This window comes from Falco cherrug, chromosome 5 (assembly GCF_023634085.1).
Source record: "Falco cherrug isolate bFalChe1 chromosome 5, bFalChe1.pri, whole genome shotgun sequence".
In the NCBI taxonomy this organism is placed as follows: Eukaryota; Metazoa; Chordata; class Aves; order Falconiformes; family Falconidae; genus Falco; species Falco cherrug.
This window is the reverse complement of record NC_073701.1, coordinates 75,517,971-75,542,075: the sequence shown is the minus strand read 5'-3', so window position 1 is coordinate 75,542,075 and position 24,105 is coordinate 75,517,971. Positions and strand designations below refer to the sequence as shown.

Sequence of the window (24,105 nt, the reverse complement as noted above, 5' to 3'; positions counted from 1 at the left end):
ATACGTCAGCTGTTGGGAAAGTCACCCTGAGGGTGACTGCATGGGTGTGGTGTATTCCCACTGTAGGTATGTGCCTCCTCTTCCAGTTTGTGTTGCTGTTCTGCTGTATGTGGTTGTACTGGCTTTGTTGCTAGTGTGTCTGCCTCAGTGCTCAGCATAGAAGGGGAACAAGAGCTGGAAGGATTTCACTGAGGTTATAAAATTTGGGCCACTACCGCAGAGTCAGAGCTGATTCCAGGAGTTTTCTTCCTCCCGAAAACTATTAGGCAAGTGTAATAAAGTAAAATAGTGATCTCAGTTCAGTTCTGGTACAAATACATCCAGAACCATGAAGTCTTTTATATAACTGGGACTGAACAATCCTCAGTGAATGAAAATATAGACCAAAAAATCACATTAGCACAAGAACAAGGAAAGGATCGATGTGATCAGCAAGGGTTTGTTCTAACTGGCATGCAAGTCAGGATTGCAAAACTGAGTTTGTCCTTGTAAAAGCATTGCAAATATGGAGATTATTTCAATGCTTTTAATTATTTCAGGATTAGTCACTCAGTAATAAAAAGTGAAAAGTTAAGCTTTTGTCCATAGGTTTTCTAGTAAAAAATTACAAGGCATAAGTAAAATAAGTTGAGTTACAGTTGAAGTTGTTATCAACTAGTCTTGTGGCTGTATTCGCCACTACACACAAACTAATTACAGCTAGGAGCCTTACAAGAATCTCATGCTAGCAGCTTGTCAGCTGTGAAATTTTCTACTTGCAGTCACTAGATTTTAGTTGTGAGGTGCTGAGCACTTTCTGTGGATTCCTCAGCAATCTCAGCTATGTGTCAGAGGTGGTGAAAGAGTTCAATTTTTTGCATGATGTGATTTGTAATGATAATGTTCTGGCTATTTGGTGAGCTGAGGAACTGAAATGGACCTTTGTTGACAACTACCACTAGATTTCTTAATCTCTCTGAGTTAATTTTTTTATTTCTGTGTCAGTTTGCAGCTGTAGACATCTTGCAGGGAAAAGTCTGGAATGTATTTTCATTAATGCTCCAATTTTCCAAGTGCTTTTTTCTAACTCATTACATCTGCATCCATGATAGCTTTTCATGTACAGTACTGCTATTAAGCTTCACGAAAATAAGTAAAGCAATGTGAAAAACATATGCAAACATTAATGTTTAATCTTACGAGTTTCATATTCTTTTTGTTATGTATGTTGCTATAGGTATAATAACAATAATAATAAAAACCACACATTGAAAAATACACCAATCAAAGAAGGGCTATAAAACAATGGGAATTATTAAATGCCTAAAGCCAGTTGCAGCTCTGGTGTTTGTTGTTGTGATTGATGTCTAAGTATTTTACAGGAAGTCATGAGGCTAATGTCTGTATATCACAAATTACAAGATTCATATGCTAAATGGAAGTACCAGATTTTCTCTGCTAGTCTTACATTAAGCTTCTGTGTCCATATAGCTCTTAAATCAGAAACTGACCTTGAAATCTTTGAAGAATCTTATTTGATTTCTTAATCTGAGTTTATCATCCTGATCTCCCTTTAGAGTCAACAGAAAGAAATATGTTATCTTCAACTGGTAATTTTTCTCATCCTAAAATAAGCACCTGGGATGTCAGATGACCTGCCCTTTGGAGGTTCCTGCTTTTATCCCTGACAGTAAGGAAGTCTGGCTGTGTTAGCGTAGTGCTACCTGTCTTTAACTTTTGGGTATGGGCAGCTGGACCAAACTCATTGCTCAAAAGGGAGACGTTTAACTTCTTTCACCCCTTTTCACACCTTCGCTGTTTTTTGTGTGGAAGTAGTTGGTCTGCCACCTTTTAAGGTAACTTGGTGCTTGCTGTTCAGTATTGCCTTTGTTTATGTCACAGAAAATGAGGTGTTCAAATCATTTTACTTCTGCTGGATGGAAAAGTCTTTGTTGTGAAACTGGAATGGCTCCACAGGAATCTGTCCTCATGAGGGAGGAATGTGAAAAAAAAACACCCCAAAAACAGTGTCACAATTTGCTCTCTTGAGTTTTGGGATTCGTGTTTTGATCATCTGACGTGATATTAAAGAGGGCACAGCACAGACGATGACAAGTAATGCAGTACCTCTTTAATCAGTTTGCACAGGACTTATTTAATAATTTTTTGTGGCAAACTGTTACGGGTATTTGTGCAAAGTGGACATTCATTTAGTTAGTGTGATTATGCCAGTCTTAAGGACTTCATCTAGGAATCCTGCCAAAATGTGTGAGGAATATGAATTGTCCTTATTAACATATTTATACATTTAGACAACCTGACGGTAAGTGCAAACACTGTGTGTGACCCACGTGGCATCCGAACACAATATTCTCAGTTGTAGTTTATGGGCACAGTACACAGGAGCAGACCAAAACAAAACTCCTATCACAGAATTAATTTTGTCCATTTTTGGGGAAGTCTGATAAATTCAGTCATTGATAAATACATTCAACTTTTTTCTTTCAAAGATTTTTTTTTTGCAAGCTCATTCCCTCTGTGGGTGTTTGAACACCAGTGGAATTCAAATTAGTTTTTAGACTTACCAGTCTACAACCACTGTCACTTTTCAGGACTTTTTTTATATGGAGTCTGTTCAGATTTGAGGAGCTTCACTTCAAGTTGTTTACAGTGTGAATGTGTGTGTGAACAATCACTCAAAAGAAGAAGAAAGTTTTCACTAGCAACTGCACTTTACTTGATGTGTGGTGTCTTTGTGGGTCTATAACCCACCTCCTCTTCCGTTTTGCCTCATTTCCATGTTAAAATTTTGTTTTCTGAGGTTGGGATGAACTGTGGGTGTAGGGTGCCATCTGACCTGTTATACTCTGCTAGTGTAAAGACAAGGGTGAATGAGGCATAAATGCATCCTTGCAGGACGTGGTAAGACTAAGAGGAATAGGGTTCAAAAGTGTGGGTGTGTGCACTGTAGAAAAAGCCTTCATATGTGTACAACCTGTCTTTCATGACTTCCAGTTACCGGTCATCAATCTTCCTTTAAATCTGGACACTTTTTGATTGTCCCTGATGAAAATTCACCATACATTTTAGTCTTAACACGTGATAGGCTTCTGTACTTTCTAACCATTTACTGCATTATAGTAATATCTATTATATTGCTAATATTTTAGTGCTGGTTTGATTTTCTTGTAGTTTGCAAGAAGAAAAAAGGCTTCTGGAAAATGAATATGAAAGAATTCAAAAAAAAAGGGTAAGTACAAAACATGAGAAAAGCCATGGTTTATGTTCTGTCAGCTAACATATAAAAATAGCAATGAAAATGTTTTCACAGTGTGTACCTCTAAAGTTTATTTAAAATCTGGAATACATAGAAAAATCAAGAGGTAGATTTTATAGGAGAGGCATTGTTCAGGTTTGATAACTCTAGGGCAAGCAATGAATAACTGATTCAGAAAAGGTCTGGATTTTCTTAAGTTTACTCGAGAAATTTTTTGACTATACTCAGCAAATGGATACTGCATGTAAAGATTGCTGCAAGTTTTTGGTTCTAGGATGTGAGTATAGGAAATACATTTGCAGTCATAAATCCTGATGAATATATGTGGATTTGTTGGCAATAAAATTCTGCTGGTTACTGATAGAAGAAACACACATCTGATAGAAAATTTTATTTCATACCTTGTTGTAAACAGTGTTATCATCATTCAGTATTAATGGTTCTGTAATATCACAAACCTGCAAAATATGAAAGGGAAAATAAAACTAATCTGATCTTTAACTTCATTTTTAAAGGAAGCAGATAAGAAAATTAAAGAGTTGAAAGAAAATTGTGATGAGCTTTGCAAAGAAGTAATCCAAAGGAAAGCAGAAATTAATGCAATAAAGGAAGAAGTTTCATCCAAGCAAAAGGTGATGTTAATAGATGAGACAGAAATGAAAAAGCTTCTGGAGAAGCAGGCTAATTTAAAAGTAACACAAAATTAACTGTGTGTATATACATCTCTGTGTGTGTATGTTTGTGCACGTATGTGTATATGGGTACATGTTTGTCCAAGGAAACGATGAATCTTCTGTGTGTTGGTTGTCATTCCAGATTCATTACATGGTGTTACATTATATATTACATAATTTTTCAATAGGCATGAAACATGCTGCTGTGCTATATCCATTATTACTCCTTTAGGAAATAATAGTCATGCTTTTGATTAAAAAATTATTTCCGTAATGACATGTTTTCTATGTTGTGTTATTGTAGGCTTCTCTAACATATGCTCAGATCCAAGTTAATACAGATTTATCCTGAGAATTAAAAAACATACCCAGATCTTTGCTGCTTTCCTTTCTATGATATAGATAAGATAATCAGATGTATTCATAACATTCAAGCATAATTTTTATTTTGCAGACATATTAAAATTGTAAACATCAGTGTTTAGTTTCAAAATTAGCAGCTACGGTTCCCTATGAAAATCTCAAATAAATAAAAATATTTTTCCTGCCCATTTTCACAGCAGTTCTAGGGGAATATTACTTCTATGAAATCACATCAGATTTTGAGGCTATTAATCTAACTTTTCTGTTTTGTCACTAGGATGAGCTAGTTGAGATCCTTGGTGTTCCAGCACTACTTGGAAAAGAAACTGAGGAAATTAATCAGAAAAAAATGTATGCTTTTAATAAATAATTATGTATACATAAATACATATGTATGACATCCTTTCATTTATTACAGAGATGATTGAGTATAGTTGTTGATTAAAATTAGGATCAGCATTTAAAAAAGAATCTATAAACCACTTAAAATCCATGCACTGTGCTGAAAAATACAGCATATGCAATGAACATTGTAAATTTAAGTACAACAAAGAAAAATTTAGAAAAAAGCTTGGTCGCAAATTGCTTAACCATCTTACTGTTCTACATTACTATACCTCGGATCTACTTAGTAGATTTTTAATGGAAAATAATGTACCGTGTAATCTAGCAATTAGGCTTTTTTACAGTTTCTAGTCCTCAGTGACTGTATATTAGCTTATCTCTGTTGGCCTCAGTGAAACTAGCAGCTTTCGCTGCTAACAGTCTGGCCTGAGCTAAATCATCATTCTCCCTTGGTACTTCTGTATCAGTTCTTTAGTCAGAGGTGCTTTGCTGTAAGCTGCTGGTGTGAATTCTGGTCTCTAATATTTCAACAGGGAAAATGTAAGCCAGTAGCCAGCCTTTTCTTTTTCTCTTTTGTGTAGCTGAGGTTTTTTCTCCCCTGGAGCATGACATGTACTGGTTTCTGTATGTGTAAAATCTAATTAGCACTATGGAGTTTCAGCCAGGTCACTCACAGATCCCAGCAGTCCAATTGCCATCCAGATAAAGGATGTTTTTTGTACCCTGTTCAGGCACAGGGTTACACTGAAGTTTGTGTCTCCTGCTTACAGTCCCTATTCGTAATATAGAAGTTCTTTTACTGTGTTAAATTTCTCAGTTTTAAAACTTGTGTAATAGTTTTCCTCTGCATTTTCCTCACTACTCTCCTTAATGCAACTCTGCCATTAATAAATACAAGTTTTTCCTATAGTGTTACAGAGAAGCAGTTAAAAAAAAGCTAGTACATTGTGTAGATTGCTATTAATGAAATATTTAAATGGCTCTTTATCCTTGTGTCACATTACAGAATGAAGTAACCAGTGTTTCCAGTCTTGGGAATAGTATTTAGAAGTGTCACATGCATGTACCTAGTAATGTTGACAGAAATCAGTTTTCTGGAACTCTTTTTAGGACTGTCATGGTTCTAAACTCCCTGTTAGTCCCGTGACTATCTGCAATTGTATTGTTGAACTGTACTGGCATTTGAAGATTTTCACTGTTTGTAGTCTGCTTTCAAACGTGTAATGTGGATAGTTGTGGTGTTGAAAGGATTTCGTGTGTCTATGAAAACTTACAACTTATATTTTGCCATTTAAATATGCATGTGGAAGTGTTAACCCCTACTGTTTTGTTAAAATATATCCACAGTGATGCTGAGAAGAAAGAAGCCCTTAATGACCAAATAGAAGAGTTGGGTGATACCCTGAAAGCCATTGAAAAAAGGACTGAGGAAATTTTGCAAGAAAGACAAGATGTAATGAAGGAATTGCATGGGAAACAAATTTTGCTAGAAAGCAAAGAAAGAGAATGTATTACTTTGACAAAGTTGCTAGAAATTAGCAGAGAGAAGGCATCAGTGGTCCTGTCAGACAGGTTAGTGGTAGATGTAAGCCATGTAGTATGAGTGAACAATGTTCTCAAAGGTCTGTTTCTCTTTTCTGCTGTATTGCTTATGTTTTCAAGTTTTATGCTGCAACCAGTGCAGACTAGAAATTACCAGGCTTATTTTTTACTTCAGAAATGTTTATATAAACTACTGGAATCTAGGATCTGGCTTGAAGAAGAACATCAAAAAGCATAAGCATTTGATAAAATCCTGGGAGAGTGAAACTGGATTTTTCTCTGAAAGGGAAATCTTTTAGTGTGTTTCTCTCTCCAGTGAAAATATATTTTTTTCTGTGTAACCCACAGAAAGTAAATTGAACAAGAAAAAAATATGTCAGTGTTTTCATTTTCAAATAAGAATCATAGATTTGTGCACCCATATACTCCTGAATTTCAGTGGGAACTGGTTACTCTTCTCTTTAATATTCCCTTGTATTATGAATTTATATATATTTGGTAAAGTAAAATAAACTGTTAGGTTGATTTCAAGCTTCAAATGATTCCTTCTTTGCAGAGGAAGGTATATAGTTGTAATATACGCTCAGCAACAATGCTTTTGCCTTTAAAGTTTGGAGTTACAGGATAGTGGCACTTTGAAAAGTTTGAGTGAAGCAAATGTAAATATTCCTTCATACTAAAACATCTGTTTTCTTCTTCTAAGTAAGAGTTTCTTGGGAATTTTTAGCATATTTGGAACAGATTGTGAGACCTCATTGACATAATTAGGATTATCACTAATTGAAGTTATAAAAATGCTACTTTTTTAGGTAATTTGTGTCAGTAGTTTATGAGTTTATCTTACTGCTCAGCCTTTAATGATGCAGTACTCTAAACCCATGAAAATGATCATGCCTGTTTGCATATGTGTCTGGGACAAGTCACCTGTTTCTAAAATTCTGTGTCTATCTATATAGAAGCTCTGGAAGATAATTTACATAAATGTGTCTTGGAGAAAAAAAAGCAACATGATATTCTCATTCACAAGCAAACACAGAAAGATAGAGAACTGAGAAATCTAAAAAAGATGGAGTTGCAACTGAATGTGATTAATGATTCCTTGGAACAAGATAAGTCACAGCATAAAAGACTGAAATTAGAGGTATGTATGAATGCATTGATTCTAAATTTTCTCGTAAGAAATCTGTCTATGAAATCTTTCAACTGTTCCTAAAATTTGGAAGGGGAGAAGACTGTTTTAAGTCTTGTGTACATGGAAGTGTCAAGTGTTGCTACAACTAACAAAGAAACCTCTAGGTGTTCTGGCTGTAATAAAAATACTGCATCAAGGTATATTTGGACTATTCTTAAGAAATGAATTTTAGGTGGGAGCACCCTATGAAGGAGAACTGGGAGATTATATTGGCACTGTGAGTCATGTCTTCCTTTAAAGTCCTGTGGAATTGTCATTTATGAGCAAAATAATATAGTGACTTGCCCATTGGCATCAAAGAAATTTGTATCAGAAAAACAGAGCCAAGTACTCCCTGGCTCCCAAATGATGAGAAGATAAATAATATTTTAAATTTGAAGATTGTTTGTACATTATTGTAAATAATCTATAAGCTATTTAACATTATTCCAGGGGACAGGAAACAGGCACCACATAAAGTTTGGTATTAAATAATATGAAATAATTCCCTGTGTTCTCTTTGTTTCCACTCACTTTTCACCTTCCTCATTTCCTCCCTGCAGTAGTATTTCACCCATTCCTTTTCCCATACTGATTCACTCTTTTCTGTTTTATTTGTGCCTTCTACTGCGTCAATTTTAAAGGGCAGTCTCATTCTACTTGTCTATGCAAAGGATTTCCTTCTTTTATTGTCCAATTCTTTCTTAAAAATTTACTTTGTCTATAACTTTTTCATATTCTTTTCCTCTCATCACTGGTTCTTCCATTCTGTCTTTCTTAAGCTTTTCTCCTATACTAGCTCCTTACTTAGTCTAAATTTTAAGTCAGTCTTGTAAAATTGGTCTTGCTTAGTGAGGTGAATATTTTTCCACAGGACTTGATGTTTCCTCCTTTGACAGAGTATTCTTGAATTTTTTCTTGGTCCCTCTAAGCAATTTGGGGCAGAAAAAAAAGTCTTATTTACATCACTGGAAACTTTTTTAGAATAACTGTATGATATCAAAAGTTATGGATACTTAGCTTTGCTATTTAATCAACTCTAAACATTACTCAATAATATTTAATATTATTAAATAATACATTTTTTTTGGTCTCCCCTGAAATTCCTCCTGAATTTACATATGTGTTAATTACCTAGTAATATAAGCCCACCTGGGAGGAGGGAGGAAAGCTCTGTAACTGTATAAAAAAGTTTTACATTTGATTTTCTGAAATATTGATTAAAGGGCTGACTCGTATTCCAGACTTTGATCTTAAAGCTCATACTGAGTTTCTGCTCAATATCAGCTAAGAGAATCTGGGAAATGGTATTTTTTTCCTGTGTTTCTATTGAAGAAATATTCCTGGAGGGAGAACCACAGTTGTTCAAAAATACGTAATACTAAAATCAAATGCCATAATGCACCAACGGCTGCGTTAGAGTTCACAGTCCTGGGTGAGATCCAAACCCAACCCAACCCAGCCCCTTCACACTGTGAAAGGATGAGACCTGTAACGAGACCCTTAAAGATGAAGTTGCATTGCAAAGAATCCCCACATGCTAACGCACTTAACTAAATGAACTAAGTAGTTCCTTTAACTACTTAAAAAGCCAGATTTGTATTTATGCATTGTGATTCTAAGTGAAATCAATGTACTTCCCTGAATTTCTCTCACTTGAAGTCACGTGCTAAGTGCAGAATGACTGGTTTATAGAATAAGGAAATTACAGGGACACTTCCTTCAAATGTGTTTTTCTTCTTAGTAAGTTGTGAAAGGTCAGCTGTTGCTAAACACCAACATTCTGTGTGAAAGAGAATTGGCCGGTTTGGCTGTCATCAGCTCAGAGCAGAACTGCTGTTCCTCTCCACGTGTGCCGCCTTGGGCAAGCCAATGCAGACAGCCAAAAGTGCCTAAGTTTAGTCACGTCTTATGTGAACAAAAGTCCTTAATGGATTAAAGATGTTTATGTGAGCTTTCTAATTTGAGACTCAAGAACTTGATGGCATCTTTAGAATCCCACCTTGAAAATGTGGAAATGCTTACTTACAGACACTACAGCTTTTTACACAGCAGAATGCATGCTCCACAGGACAGTTGTGTTTGCTCCCTCCACAAGGGTGAAAGTAACTTGCTTAGAATAGGTTTTATTGACTTTTTAGCAAGTGTACGCCAAAACAGATCTCAGAGTTGGCAGTGGAAACCAAAGTAACTCCACAGTTTAACCTTTACTGTGCCTCGTTTCCCTTTCCCTTAATACAAGTGAACAACATCTGATTTTATAATACGATCACAGAAGTGAAAACTGTAAGTGCAAAACATCTCATTATCTGTATTGAGGTATAGTGTTTTGGACTCTGACATCTGGTTGAGATCTAAGAAAGATACCCCAGGGTTATGTGCAGCGTCTTTAAATAGATTCCAGATTTGTTGGTCAGTGTCATTTTTTCCCCACCTGTATGAATTACAGATTTGCAATTACAGACAGGCAACATACGCCTGCATAGTTAGCCTGCTGTATTTCTTCCTTTTTTTTTTCTTATTAACATAAAGAATTTTTAAGTGAAGTTAGGCACTGTGAGGCCAAAAGAACCTGTTGCCTTGTAAGTTGTATCATGCAAGTAGTTGTAGTGGGATTGTTCAGATGTATTTTAGTCGGAAGACAGTTTCTAATGCGTCTTCCTTCACATGCTTCATTTTTAAATGTTTGAATAAATTTTCCCATAATGTACAAGAAAAAATAGTACCTGTTTGTGGTGTTAGTTTTGACTTTCTTTTTGACTGAGGAAACAGGAAAATCCTACTTTAATAATGAAAAGCAAAAAATATGATATCTACACAGATGTGAAATACAGACTGTATTAAAATCAGTGGTAGATCTATTTTTTTTCCTTCAGTAGGTCAGAATATCACTCAGAAAATCCTCTGTGAATTTAGAAATTACATCTTTACTCTGTGATTTTTGCTTTTTTAATGACAGTTTAGTTGCGGAAAAAAATAACCCTTATAAATTCTGTACTTAAACTGGGCTTTGTGAAGTTTAATGTTTGTAGTTAAATTCTTAAAAGAAAAATTTCAGAAACTTGGTTATGTTGCTGAGCAGCTCTGCTCAACAAAGAACTCTTGGACTAGCTATTGTAACAAGACAGAAAAACCATTTCTTAATTTGTGTAACTACTTCAAATAAGATTATCTGCAGTTTACATTTTCCACATCTTTTGTTTGCATCACTCACTGTGCTTGGTTTATTTTTCTAGGCAGAAGCTATCTCTAAAAGTAAGGGAGTATTATTAGAAAGACGACGAGAACTGCAGAAGGAAATTGAAATGACCAAGAGAAGTTTAGCTGAACAGGTGCTGAGTTCTGCTTTCTCACACTTTTTCACTATAATAGTTGGGTTTTGATCATGAGAATAAAGGGTCTGTGTCAAGAAAAAATTGTGGGAGTTTCTAGCTGCAGCTTTCTGGTGAGAAAACACGCAATAGTATTTGTTTGATTTTAATAACTACTCGTTTGTCATATTTAAAAAACATCTTTTGGTGTTAGTGGTCACATATTGGAGGGTAGAAAGCAAATTTACTTTCTAGGTTAAGTCTGAATATCATTAATGATGTTACAGCTACAAGTATGATGGGTATACATTTCCTTTGGATATGGCACATTGTCTTGTTGAAACAAGGACAGTTCAGCATTTGTACATTACAATCCTTCATCTTCACGTTTTTTTCATTTGTGGGTGTCTGTCTATACTCAGCACAGCTATATATAATGTGGAAGTGCAGACATCTCAGTTATGAGAGTATTAGCACTTGCCACTATATAAATGACTTTGTAAGAAGCAATGTATTTCAGACATACCTTCTTCTTAAGATCATACCCCCTTATCTTCTTATCTTTATATCCATTTTCTTTTTGTGCTGTCTTTGAATTCGTTAGCATTATCAGGTGGGATACAGTCTGTGTTTGAATACTTATATATTTGGGATCTACATGTCACTGTGCCACAGTAGTGAATAACAATCTAGCCAGGTGGTCAGTGGAGCCTAGGAAGCCCTCTGTTCACCTCCTGCTAAGTAGCTCAGCCTACACTGGGTAGAACAAACAGCTCTGTAAGAGTTCACTGACTATTGACTGCATCTGCAACAACTCCAGGCATCTAGATACTGTGCTGTGTTTTAAATGTTTACAGTTGGACTCTTAATGTCAAGGCTCAGCTGGACATTGACTACTTCCATTGTGTAGCATGGCCATGTCAAGACCTGACTGAAATAAGTAATATTACTTAAAGATGATATGGCCATAAGGAACCGTTCTACCCAATGGGCAATAGCTGAAAGACGTGCTAGTCTGAGGAACAGAAGTTCTAGATGATAAAATATTTTGACATATTACAGGGATTGTGCAATTGTGCATGGTGTTTCAGCTGGTATTTTAAAGCAATATTTTTATTTTTTTTTTTAATCCATGTAGCCTGTATATATGTTTACAGATAAACCCAAAGTATTTCCAACTTTGGGTTTGCCAACGCTGATGCATCATTCTTTAGAAAAGTATGTCAGCTATGGATGCCCGCATGTTAGAAGAATACATTGCTGAAGAAGGCTGGCTTTTCAAAGAGCAGGAAAAATGCAGAAATGAATTATCCAGACTTGCACATCTGACTTGGCTCAAAGTTGAAGAGAGGGAACAGAAATCTAGGGATGTTCAGAAGGCCCAGGTAAAAAATGATCTCATACGAATGAAATACTGTTCTAAAGTAAAAGCTGGTACAGGGAGAAATTAAATTACTGATGAGGGGAGCCTTATAGGCTCTGATTCCCTATTGTTCTTTGAAGTTCCATCACAACACAGGAAGGTGACGGTACTGTGGTGTTTTATTGCTAATTTATGGTGCAGTGCAACAGTATATTAAAATATCATGCCCTAGTTGAAACATGGTATTTTCTTTCAAAGCATATTTTCTTTCAAGCCTATGGAATAAAATGAACAATTTTGGAAAAAAGAGGCAGAAAAGTAGACAGCCTCAATTGAGATTCTTGGAAGTACAACTGCGTGTTTTATTTTACAAATTATTAGAAGATTAGAAGATAAACAGAACTGCTACTCATTCCAAGGAGAAGCAGCAGGTTTTATTTTCCTGTTATATTTCAAGGCATAAATCATTACATTAATTTGAAAAAAAGGGAAAGAAAACTTCCTACTGACTAGTTCATGTGTTTGCTCTCTGCATTTTGCTGGTGTTAAAATATCATTTATGTGCTGTAATGTCGCACAGTATATACTAAATGCCAAGTTACTGTATAGGAACAAACTATGCTTCCTCAATGTATGTCTGTATTCAAATACATCACTTAAGCTACCCTTCTAGCACGCTGGGAATCTTTGACTGTCTATAAAAATAAAACAAAGAAACATGTCAGGCTTTGTACCTTCAATAAAAATCAGCCCATAAACAGATAAAAAACCCCAACAATATAAATTGGTGAACACAAAAGTATGTCCAGAGTTGCAACCTAACATCTACCAGCTTTTTCTAATACCAGTCTCCTCCTCCTGATACCAGTGGGAGGTGAGAAAATGCCGGTCCATTGAAGGTTAATGACAGGCTAGTAAGGACTGAACACAACTGAAATGAGAAAATCCAGAGCCCTAAAAGAATATAACTGTACCATTCTACTCAGTCAATGAAAAATGAAAAACAAATCATCAATGATTTCTGGAAAGCCAGAAAAGAGTTAAAAAGAAATTTTATTTGAAAAGGTACAATTTCAGTGGGGCATATACCAAATAATTATATGGTGATGGAACTGAGAGGCTGTTTAATAGAAACAATAGAACTCCAGATACAAGGGACTAAACATTTTAAGATGCAGCATCAAATTATCCATATTAATAAGTCATTGTAAGCTTAATATATGTAGAAAAACTCTGTTCTTCAGTGTTGTTACGATAAAAGCATTTCATTATAATTAAAGTTCTTAGAATAATCTCACCTCACTGTCTTTTGCTTGTCTAAGAGGAATAGCTGCTCTGAGTCATTTCTTTGAAGATTCTTTGATATATCTAAAGTGCTCACTGAATTCTATTTAAATTTCAGATACAACTCCAAAATATTATTAAAGAAATGAAAAGAAAGGATCTTGAAATAAGAAAGTATGTAAAGAGGAAAACAGAAATCAAAAACCGGTAAGAAAATAACAATACATTAGCTGAAAAATGTCTTTTAAAGCAATTTTTATCCAAGTAATGTATGCATAAGATTCTAATAATCATTTCTTTCACACTTGTAATTTCTCCAGACTCCAAGGATTTGCTAAAATGTATGATGTTATCCAAAATGAAAGGAATAAATGTATAAACTTGGTGCACACCGCTCAGCAGAAAGAAGTGAAATTAAAACCCAGGTAAAATTGCAAGGAAATGAAATTAAAAATTTACGGAATACTGTTTTAACCAAGGAAAGGTGAGTTTTAAGTAAGCTGTAAATTACAATTATAGAAATGTAAGATTAGAAAGCATTTTAAGAGATTCTAGTCCAACTTCAACTATGCCTATATCATCCTTGATAGTTATCCTGATTTTTAAAACCTGATTCAAAGAAATTTAGCAACAACCTTACATAATCTGTTCCGATTTTTTATCCCCTTTTTTATTTATTTTATATATATATATAATTATTATATATATTGGGCATCACTGCATGGCACAAAGCATTTCTGAAGTTTGTCTGGCTACTCCCTCACTTTCCCATCCTTTGAAGGGATAAATTGTCATTGCATTTCCTTTGTATCACAGTTCTCGAGCCTCTAGCATATGCATTATCATGCTGTTTCATTCCATATGAACAACACTGTTGTACTCATACTTGCTATCCTTAGGAAAAAAAGAAGTCCAATACATATATGATTCCACAATGGACTGGTGCATGGTACTATTAAGTGATTCGCTAGCTAGTAATGCAGCTAATTATTGAATTAGAACAAAGTGGGTTCTTGGTTCAAACTCAAACTGAAGTTTATTGCATAACATTTATTTCAGATAAAACAAAGAATGTTTTCAATTTCCAGGCAATCCTAGTCAAAACGAAAGGTTACATTCACAACAAAAGAGGATGAGGCAGAACAGTTGGTGCTCGTGACTATTTTTCCCTAGACCATGATGTAGTGGAGGTATCTTTTTGCCATCTCGTCATCCTAGTGATGATGTTCTGCAATACAGACAGAATGACAATGTCTCTGAAATCAGTAGTTGGGAAAGTAGTAAGATAGTGAATAGTTAACTGTGTGTGCAAAACAGCACAGCCAAAGCTGAGTAGTTGAAAAATAATTAGATTTTCCCAAACCGTTTTTTTTTCGGTGTCAAAAAATTGCACAACCAGACCAAAGTATGCATTCAGGATACATTCACTCAAAGTGTATTGTGAATCTCTGAGTAGCTTGAATTCAAAGTCATGCTGGAGGTAGCTAGAAAAGAAGTAGAATGTCAGTGATTTAAGTGATTTTGTCAAGATGCACAAGCTGACATTTTGTGGTAAAATTTTTGAGGCCTTCCCAGTCAATTACTAATGAAAGGAGAAAAAAAAAAAGGCTAAGAATGCAGCTATATGTTGTCTATGTATCAGAAATAGCTAATTATCACAGATGACCCTACTCTAGTACAGATCCAATAGACATTTTCATCTCTGCAACACTAGATTTAAAACTAGCAAGAGGTATAGACTTTTCAGTAATTCTCTTGACTATGGAAAGTGTTTTTAATCCCAGTAATAGGCTTTAGCATCCTACTATCACTGACTTAACTGCAGCCTACACAATCTGGAGGACAGAGTATCAGTCCAAATAAGGCAAAGGTTTTTCAGAAAATATTTAATACCACATTGCATTTCTGCAAAACTGTCATGCTTTCAGTCTGAAACTTGCTTTACAGAAGTTTAATTCAATTCAGTAAACCCTGTGGAACTCAGAAGTGTTAGACACACAGGGGAAATGAAGCAGAAAGAAGCTCGCTCACTGCTCTGTATACAGTAATTCAGCAACTCAGTGAAGGATCCCATGAGGGCAGGCAGGATATTTCATCTGCAGTTCTGTATTCTAACAGGAGACTATGCTTCTCCTTTCACTACCTCTTTTGTATTGACGTGAATATCCTCCCAGTGTAGATAAAGTACAGTCTTGATCAAGAAGATCAAATGCAGTAACTCTTAAGTTGTGAGCAAATGAATGATCCGTGTGGCAACAAGAATCTGCCTTTTAAGGGAGGGACCCTCATCTCCTGGCCAGCAAGATGGCTGGAAATAATGAGTTCTGTTCTTCATTTTTAAGGATCTATAATGTGATCTTGTCACTAACTTTTCATTATGATTTTTTTTTCTTGTCTGTCAAACAGGGAAAATTATCATTTCCTTTCTTGTGTGAATATTGTGGTACGTTGTTTTATAAACAGTAAACCTGGAAATATTTTAATTGCAACCACAAAATTATTGAAATATCGCTCCTTAAATAAAAGGGAAGGATTTCTACATATTAAGACTTTGCATCACAATTTATGCTTCTGCTCTTGAACATATTTCTTACGGCCCCTTGGGCTACCCAGCAGAGAAGAAAAGAGCTGCAGTGCAGTGCTCCATTTATAGCATTTTTCTTGGGCCATAGTCCACTTCTTTTCAAGCTGGCAAGAGCTTGTGGAGAGAAGCTATTCTCAGAGAGTCTTTCTACTTCTTGTAATGCTTCTGGGAAGCAGAGTGACATAGAAGATCCTTTGTGTATTTGAGGAATTAGTTTAAGCTCTGCTTTTAATTGCTGGTATTGCTTTCAAATTGAAATGACTGAAAACTTTCCTACTTTCTGTTATGTTAAAGAAAATTGCAGAAACAACATCTGAAGAACACAAATAATGTAGCAATTACAGTCAGTCTCAAAAGTGATTATTGCAAAATTGTACAAATCATGCATGAGATGAACGAAAAGAAAAAGCAACGGTGTCTGGATCTTGAGAGACTTACCAATACAGTCACCTTCGTTGAAGAGGAAATTGTGCAGCTACGCAAAAAATGTGAAAGGGCTATTCAGCAACAAAATGAGAGGTATACATGTAAATTTGATGTAATGTAGTGTTTCATTTTGACTTTCATGAAGCAACAATATTTTTCAGCTGATGAGTACTGCTAGTTAGGAATACTAAAAAGACTGCCTCCCTACAATGTTTCACTAAACAGCCTGCCTCACCGTGATGTCAGTGCTGTTTTGCATTACACAGATGTTGTTTCTCCATTGGTGACAAGGTTTGTTCCTCAGAACTATTATTAAAAAAATTATGGTGGCTTGGCTACTGAACTTCACCTTAAGAACTTGTAGCCTCCCGCTCCATTTATACTTTATGCACAGATAAGGTACAAAAATGCAGATGTAAAGCTCCCTGATCATGTTAATCCATTTTTAAATGTATGCTGTGGAAGGCCAGAAGAGCTTTTAAAATTATATGAGAGACTAGAGTAACCTTTGCAATGGTTTGTTCCCTGATTTTCACATTGTAATTATTTTGTTACCTGTTTAAAGTGTTGTCATGATATTAAATGAATATTCGTGAAACCTTTGTACGTTTTCCCAGATTATTACAATCTTTCAAGGTCACCAGTTATGTTCTTGAATGGAGTACACTGAATATGAGTCAATTTGTTAAAAATTTTACCTTTTCATTTTGGGCTTATTGCAGTGGTCGTCTGCTCAGAGATCGAGAAGAAGAAATAGGCATTTTATATGAAAAGATAAACATGCAAGAGATGTTGTGTAGAAATGGAGATATTGAGATGCAAGTTATGGATGAAAAGATTAGATTCCTGAAGCTGAAGGAAGATGAGAAAAAGAGACAGATTAAATTGTGGTTCAAGGCTCTCCCAGTGAAGAATGCCCTGGATGCACATCTGGTGGTACTTCAGATACAGGTTAGTGGGAAAGAAAGCTTTTTTTTGTATTATTTGTATTATTCTGTATTTTAAAACCTAAGGTAGTTTCATAGGAAAAAACGTCTGGATGTTTATTAAAACAAAGTTCAGTTTATTAAAGTCTATTAAAACCTGCCTAGCCAAACATCGATACATGTTTTTAACTTCAGGTATGTGAATTTCTATGCTTATATGTACTGGTTGATGCACTTTGTTATGCACATGCAAAACACTTCTTGGGTATGGAATCTCAGCTAAACCACCCCATAGCGTGAAATGTCAGTATGACTAAACAGGAGAATGGGAGTCATTGGGAAAAAATGGGAATGTAGATAAAATTTGTTAAAACTCTGTTGATGGGAGTAGGTGAAAGGGCAGGAGATATACTTAGCTCTTCAAATTTCTAAAATAATAACTCAATTCACACTTGACCCTGAGCCTACTCTAGAAACTCTGCTGCCTACAATGATATAATCCCCATATATTTTCTTCTCCACAAAAACAGTGTAAGTTTTAGTTCTAGTTACAAAATGACATTAAACAACTAACAAACTGCAGCGTTTGGAACATTCTTTCCTTGCTTTCTGAAATGGCTCATTTACTTATGACCTTATCTCTAGATGGTAATTTTTTCCATACATATTTTGTCAGTGCCTGCACAAAATCGTAAATTAGGGTGTACCATTGCCTTTCATAATTGCATTGATAGAAACTGTGACTTAAATAGTGCTTGCACTGTCCTGTTTCTTCTGACCTTTTAAAGAAATTGTATGCTTCACTAAAAGAATAAAATGTACAATACCTTTTGCAAACCATACCCCAAAGAACTTTACAGTGCTACTACAGATCTAAATGAGCAGAGGCAGTATGGAGAGAAAAAAAAAAAAAAAAGAGGATAAACTAGGGGGGGGAAATAAAAAAGATGTCTTCAGGTAAGATTTAGAATGGGGCAAATAGACTAACAAAATGCAGATGATTTCTGTGAACTGACAGTGTCAATCATGAAAATTCTTCTGTTCTGCATTCATAAAACTTCCGCATTCAGATGATGGTTCAGGTGGAGCCTAAAATCACCATTACAGGGAGGCTATTGTTACAGGTGCCTTAAATCTTTTTGAAATATTGACTAAGGTCCAGGTAGACAACACCCACAACCTCTGCCTCATCCACTAGGCAGGTCACCTTGTCATAGACAGACATCAGGTTTGTCAAGCAGGACCTGCCTTTCAAAAACCCACACTGGCTGGGCCTGATCCCCCAGCTGCCCTGCATGTGGCACGTGGTGGCACTCGGGATGTTCTGCTCCATAACCTTCCTGGCACTGAGATCAGGCTGGCAGGCCTGTGGTTCTCTGGATCCTTCTTCCTGCCCCTCCTGTAGATGGGTGTCACACTGGCTAACCTCCAGTCTGCTGGGACCTCCCCAGTTAGCTGGGACTGTTGGTAAATGATGGAGAGCAGCTTGGCGAGCCCCTCCCCCAGCTCCCTCAGTGCCCTCGGGTAGATCCTGTTCAGCCCCATAGACTTGTGTGTGTCCAAGTGGAGCAGCAGGTCACTGACCAAGTTCCTTCCTGTCCTGGGCTGTGGGGACCTCATTCTGCTCCTCGTCATCCCTGTCTTCCAGCTCAGGGGGCTGAGTAACCTGAAGGTAACTGGTCTTGCTATTAAACTGAGGCAAAGAAGCATTAGGTACCTCAGCCTTTTCCTTGTCCTTTGTGGCAATGTTCTCCCCCGCATCCAGTAAGGATGCAGATTATCCTTGGCCCTCTGTTTGTTTCTAATGTATTTGTAAAAACATTTTTAGTTATCTTTTATGGCAGCGGCCAGCCTGAGTTCCAGCTGGACTTTCGCCTCTCTAATCTTCACCCTGCGTAACTGTGCAACATCCTTGTAGTCCTCCAGAGCTGCTTGCCCCTTCTTCCAAAGGTGGTTAGCTCTCCTTTTTTTTCCCTGAGTTCCAGCCAAAGCGCTCTGTTCAGCCAGGCTGGTCCTCTCCCCTGCCAGCTTGTCTTTCAGCACGTGGGGATCGCCTGATTCTGCACTTTTACAACTTCTTTCTTGGGTAATGTCCCACCTTGATGAAGTCCTTGGCGAAACGATTCATTCAGGCATCTTGCAGGTTACACTCCTCCTTATTTGTCCAGGTAGGACGGTAGCCTTTCTTGCAACATGATGTATTGATTCATCTTCATGTAAATGTATGTAACAACCCAACTCTTTTTTAAAGAAAGGGTATCACATCAGTTCACCTTGATTTCGTATTTGTACAGGTAATTTTTCCTGCCTAAATGTAGTACCCTGCATTTGTTATTTAATATTATCTCTTTTGTGCAGACTTTTGTTCAGACCAAGATAATTTTGAATTTGAATCTTCTCCTCCAAATAGTATTTGCAGTTTCTCGAAGCTTAACCTCATTCTACTGATGTAGTACTTACCTTATACTTTCATCAAGAACCCATTTCCTTAACTTATTTATGAGAATGTCGTATGAAACACTATCAAAACTATATAAAAATCAAGACATATGATAGCTTCTATTTATCATCCACACACCTGTTGTTATAGTAGGAAATCGGTCTGGTTTGGCGTGACTCAACACCTGTGTTGGCTGTTATTCCTACCTTTTTCCTTTTCTAGCTACCTACAAAGAAAGGCCAATGATTTGTTCCAGATTTATTCTTCAGAAAGTGAAGATAATTTATCTTTAGTTCTATAGCTCCTTTCCCCCCCATTTTTAAAAATAGGTATGATATTTTCCATTTTCTAATGCTCTACATACCTCACCTGCCTTCTCTGAGGTTTCCAAAATAAGGACCAGATCTCCACTTCTTGAGACCAGTCCCTTTATCTAGGCGTGTTCCATCTTGTCTGTTCATCCTTCAACAATTCCTCCTGACTGATTACAATGAAACGTAGAAAAGCCTGTCTTGTAGTGCCTTTTCATATCCCCTGTATCAAAGCATTCCAAGAAAGGAGGGGTTTTGGTGGTTTTTTTTTTTAAGACTTAGAACTCAGATAAAGCGATAAAGCCTTGTCCAAGAAAAACACTACTAATTAGGAGAAAATAAAAAAAGATGCCTATAGTCACCTCACTTAAGCAGACAGAGAATAGCATGGTTATCTCTAAATGGGCTTTGTTTTCTGTAGTTTTGGATTAAACTGCATCTAATCACTTATAATTCATATTGCATTTAAAACTAAGCCTAGTATTTAAGTTGAACATGAAACTTCTTATGCTCTTTTTTTTTCCTGGTTTGGACAGCATTTTAGCTGCAATAGTCCTTCTTCTCTAACTAACTATTCAGTCCTGCAAAATTTTACTTGGTGAGCTGTCCCTAATCTCATTAAGGTACCACTGCCTCCAACAAGGCATTTTCACTGGAGTTAGTGGTTGAGAAATTTGGCCCCAGACAGGAAACATCCCTGGAAGCATAGCTGCATCCTGTTGTTTATGCTGGTCCTGCTCTTACATCCTCCCACTCTTTTTTATGTATTTTTGGGCTTGAGTTTTAGTTTATAATGAAAATAAATCTTTCAGCACCTAGTTATGCACTGAATTGTGGTTTGCCAAGGAAATTGATCATTACAGTCATTTAAGGTTTTTATTTTGCCTGCTCTTAGACAAAGTGTAAAAGAAAGAGCTGTGTGATGCTTTTTTACCAGAAAAAGAAGTATTTAAGACAAATGTTCCGGTAAGTAATGTTCCATTCTGACCCGAAAAGATCTGTCAGCTTTCTCTTTTCCAGTTAAACATGACTTGTTAACTTCAGTGAACAAACTCCATCCCGGTAGCAACATCTAAACATTTACTTTGTATTTTTGATGACTGTTCCTAACTTTGTGAGCCAGTGACCACTTCTTTCCTAAAGAATACCACCACCTGCAAATAGTAGCACCACCTAGCATTTACAGCAACTTACTTGGGTTATGTTTTGTCAGTGCTAATAGATCAAGAGTGGAGTGACAACGCACTGACAGATGGCCAGGTGCATATTAAAGCACAAAACCCCAACACTGTCAGTCTTGCAAATCCAAACATGAAGAAAAGGTCCCAGTCACTCCTTCAGCGAGTATTTATGCAAAGCATGGATGTCCATCGAGTGTATTCTGGGAAGCGTTATTCCAGGGGAAGGTCTCACATCAGAAAGGTCAGGGAACACCTGCCTTTCTGGGTCCCAGGAGTATCACATTGTTCAGTGTCACCACTGAGTCACTTTGGGACACATGCCTGGGAACTTTAACGTGGAAAACTTGGATGCCTGTAAGGATGAGACCTTTAGTGCTAATGAGTGGGAAAGTGGGACTTTCAGATTTAACTTGCAACCAAACTGTCAGGCACTTTGTCATGGTTTAACCCCAGCTGGCAACTAAGCAGAGGGCTGGGGAGGAGAATCAGAAAAAAGATAAAACTCAAGGACTGAGATAAGAATCATCTAATAATTGAAATAAAATAAAATAAACCCAACAACACTAATAATAACAGCAATTGTAATGAAAAGGAAAGAAAAGGGGAGAGAAATAAAATCCAAGGGGAAGAGGAAAAGAAACAAAGTGATGGCCAGTACAGTTGCTCACCACCCACAGACCGATGCCCAGCCAGACCCCAAGCAGCGATGGGCCAGCCCCAGGGAACCCCCCCAGTTTATGTACTGGGCGTGACGCGCTATGGTATGGAATATCCCTTTGGCTGGTTCGGGCAGCTGTCCTGGCTGTGTCCTCTCCCGGCTTCTTGTGCCCCCCCAGCCCTCTCGCTGGCAGGGCCCCAGAAACTGAAAAATCGCTGACTTCGTATAAACTGAGAAACAACCAAGAACATCTGTTATCAACACTGTTCTCACACCACATCCAAAACACAGCAGTGCACCAGCTACTAAGCATAAAATTAATTCTATCCCAGCTGAAACCAACACACATGTGCATCCTCCCTACATCCCTAAATGGATCCTGTGGGTCAAAGAGAAGTTCGTGGGGAATAAAGGAAGACATCACCCCAGAAGCTTGGTGTATTCCTGAGAACGAAAAAAGTAGCCCGAGGAAAAGAAGCAGGTAGAACTCAATTTCTGGCAGACAGCAGGGTTTACCTCTGTCCTGCAACTGTCACACTATAGTTCCCTTTAAAAAAAAAAATAAATTAATGGCTCATAATCTTCCATGTTACCCTCCCCCCTTCGCAGTACAAGGAAACCTTCTCTGTTAAAGTCTGTGGGATCAAGCTCTGGAGGTGAGTTAGGTGGGGATGTGCTCCCGCCATCAGTCTCAGAGGAACCCCCGGTGCCCACCGCAGCCCCTGTGCAGCCCCCTCCACTGCTGGAGGCACCAGCTGGGCCAGGCTGCAAAGACCGGGGGAGGGGGAAGGAAGCGGGTGCAGCAAGGGCTCCCCCCCCTCCTGCTGCCCCTCTCCCTCCTCAGGACAGGAGCCACAGCTGGGGCAGGTCTCACAGCTGCTAACCGTGGCGGTGGAGGGGGGCCTGAGCCCCCTCCACCATGGCCCAAAGGACATAGTTTGGCAGCACCCGCCTGTGGCTTTACATCCAGGCCACCCAGCAGAAACTGGAGAAGGTATCGGTCCCTGGGGCAGCCTCCTTCTGACTTCCCAAACATATTCAGAAGGTGAAAATCATCTCCTGGTCCAGGGCTTTAGTCGTGATACCTGGTGGCTCAGAGAAGAAGCCTCTTCTGTGTGGCTGAATTATTTGTACACCATTTCAGGTGGTTGTGTTGCACGTGGAGAAGGGAGTCAAGGGAACGAGCATTCAAGACATTTGAACTACTAATAAGATGAAACTGATTTATATTTATGTATTATAGGGATGCCCTTCTGTGACACAATCTACCGTTTCTCAGATTCCTGTTTGTTGGCAATGGGACAGGAGGATGATGTATGTCCACCTCTGGTTTTGGAGGGAAATGTTTCCCAGCGTTTGGCTGGTAACATTTTGTGTAGCCCTACAGCGCCCAAGCGTCCCACACATCTCCCAGCAGGGCTGCAGGCCTGCCTCCAAGCCCTGGTGCTGGCAGCGCTGCCACCCCAGTCACTTTAGTGCAGTTCTGCTGGTGCAAATCAGAGACAAGAGACCTTCCATCTCCAGCCACATAGCAACACATAGCGGGGCTTTTGGCTTCTTGTGTGAAAAAATAACCCTTGTGGCTTTTTATTTGCTAGTATTCCCAGTGCAAGGACAGGATTAAATGGATGGAGGAAACCCTTGCTGACCCCACAAATGACAGTAGAAGGCGAGACTTGGGAGGGAAGGACCCGTCCCCACCTGAGCTGCTAAAAAAGATTGAGCAGGTAACATCACTTCTCTTATCACAAGCCATCCTGCTATGACTGACTTCTTTTAGGAAAAGAAAACAGTATCTTTTTAAAACAAGTTTTCTGTAACAGGAATTAAAATAATTATGACTAGCTCATGGGAACTCCAGCCCAGCATCTGCTTTCCAGGACAACTGGACACGGGACATTTTGACTTTGAGCAGAGGCTGGAGAGGGGGAGCTCTGTGTGAATACCTGGCTCCGCAGCACCCTCTGCTAGCTGCACCGCTCGCATCACGGGCACTTCAGCGCAGACCCTCCCGCTTCACTACAGAAAAGCACAGCAAAGGCAGCAGAGGGAGATAAATACAGAATAATAAACCACTGACAAATGAAGCCGTCGTTATTCTGCCACTGGCTCGTAGCTGTTCCACCACTATGCACGGGGTGCAGTCCCACTACCCCCCCTTGGCAAAGCCCGTGTGTGACACAGAACCAAGCATCCTTCTCAGGCTTGGGCTGCACTGCCGTGTTTCCGTGCCGAACAGGGAGCCGCAGAACAGACCTTCATGGCAGTGG

The 24,105-nt window shown here is 37.9% G+C and overlaps 1 protein-coding gene and 1 long non-coding RNA gene across 2 annotated transcripts in view; one reads left to right on the top strand and one right to left on the bottom strand.

Moving 5' to 3' along the window:
• The window catches only part of CCDC146 (coiled-coil domain containing 146), a 74,389-nt gene that overhangs the window by 47,302 nt on the left and 2,982 nt on the right, over window positions 1–24,105 (top strand). The window contains 13 exon segments of the mRNA XM_055712890.1: window positions 3,172–3,229; window positions 4,571–4,644; window positions 5,986–6,223; window position 6,441; window positions 7,149–7,321; window positions 10,588–10,683; window positions 11,877–12,047; window positions 13,428–13,516; window positions 13,630–13,712; window positions 13,715–13,793; window positions 16,188–16,412; window positions 17,042–17,270; window positions 23,434–23,562. Of these exon segments, the coding sequence (XP_055568865.1) occupies window positions 3,172–3,229; window positions 4,571–4,644; window positions 5,986–6,223; window position 6,441; window positions 7,149–7,321; window positions 10,588–10,683; window positions 11,877–12,047; window positions 13,428–13,516; window positions 13,630–13,712; window positions 13,715–13,793; window positions 16,188–16,412; window positions 17,042–17,270; window positions 23,434–23,562 (1,645 nt within the window).
• LOC129736287 (uncharacterized) overlaps window positions 1–24,105 on the bottom strand; it is a 34,752-nt gene that overhangs the window by 8,121 nt on the left and 2,526 nt on the right. The window contains exon 2 of the long non-coding RNA XR_008732656.1: window positions 3,658–3,714. This is a non-coding gene — a long non-coding RNA (uncharacterized LOC129736287). The remainder of the gene's footprint in view (window positions 1–3,657; window positions 3,715–24,105) is intronic.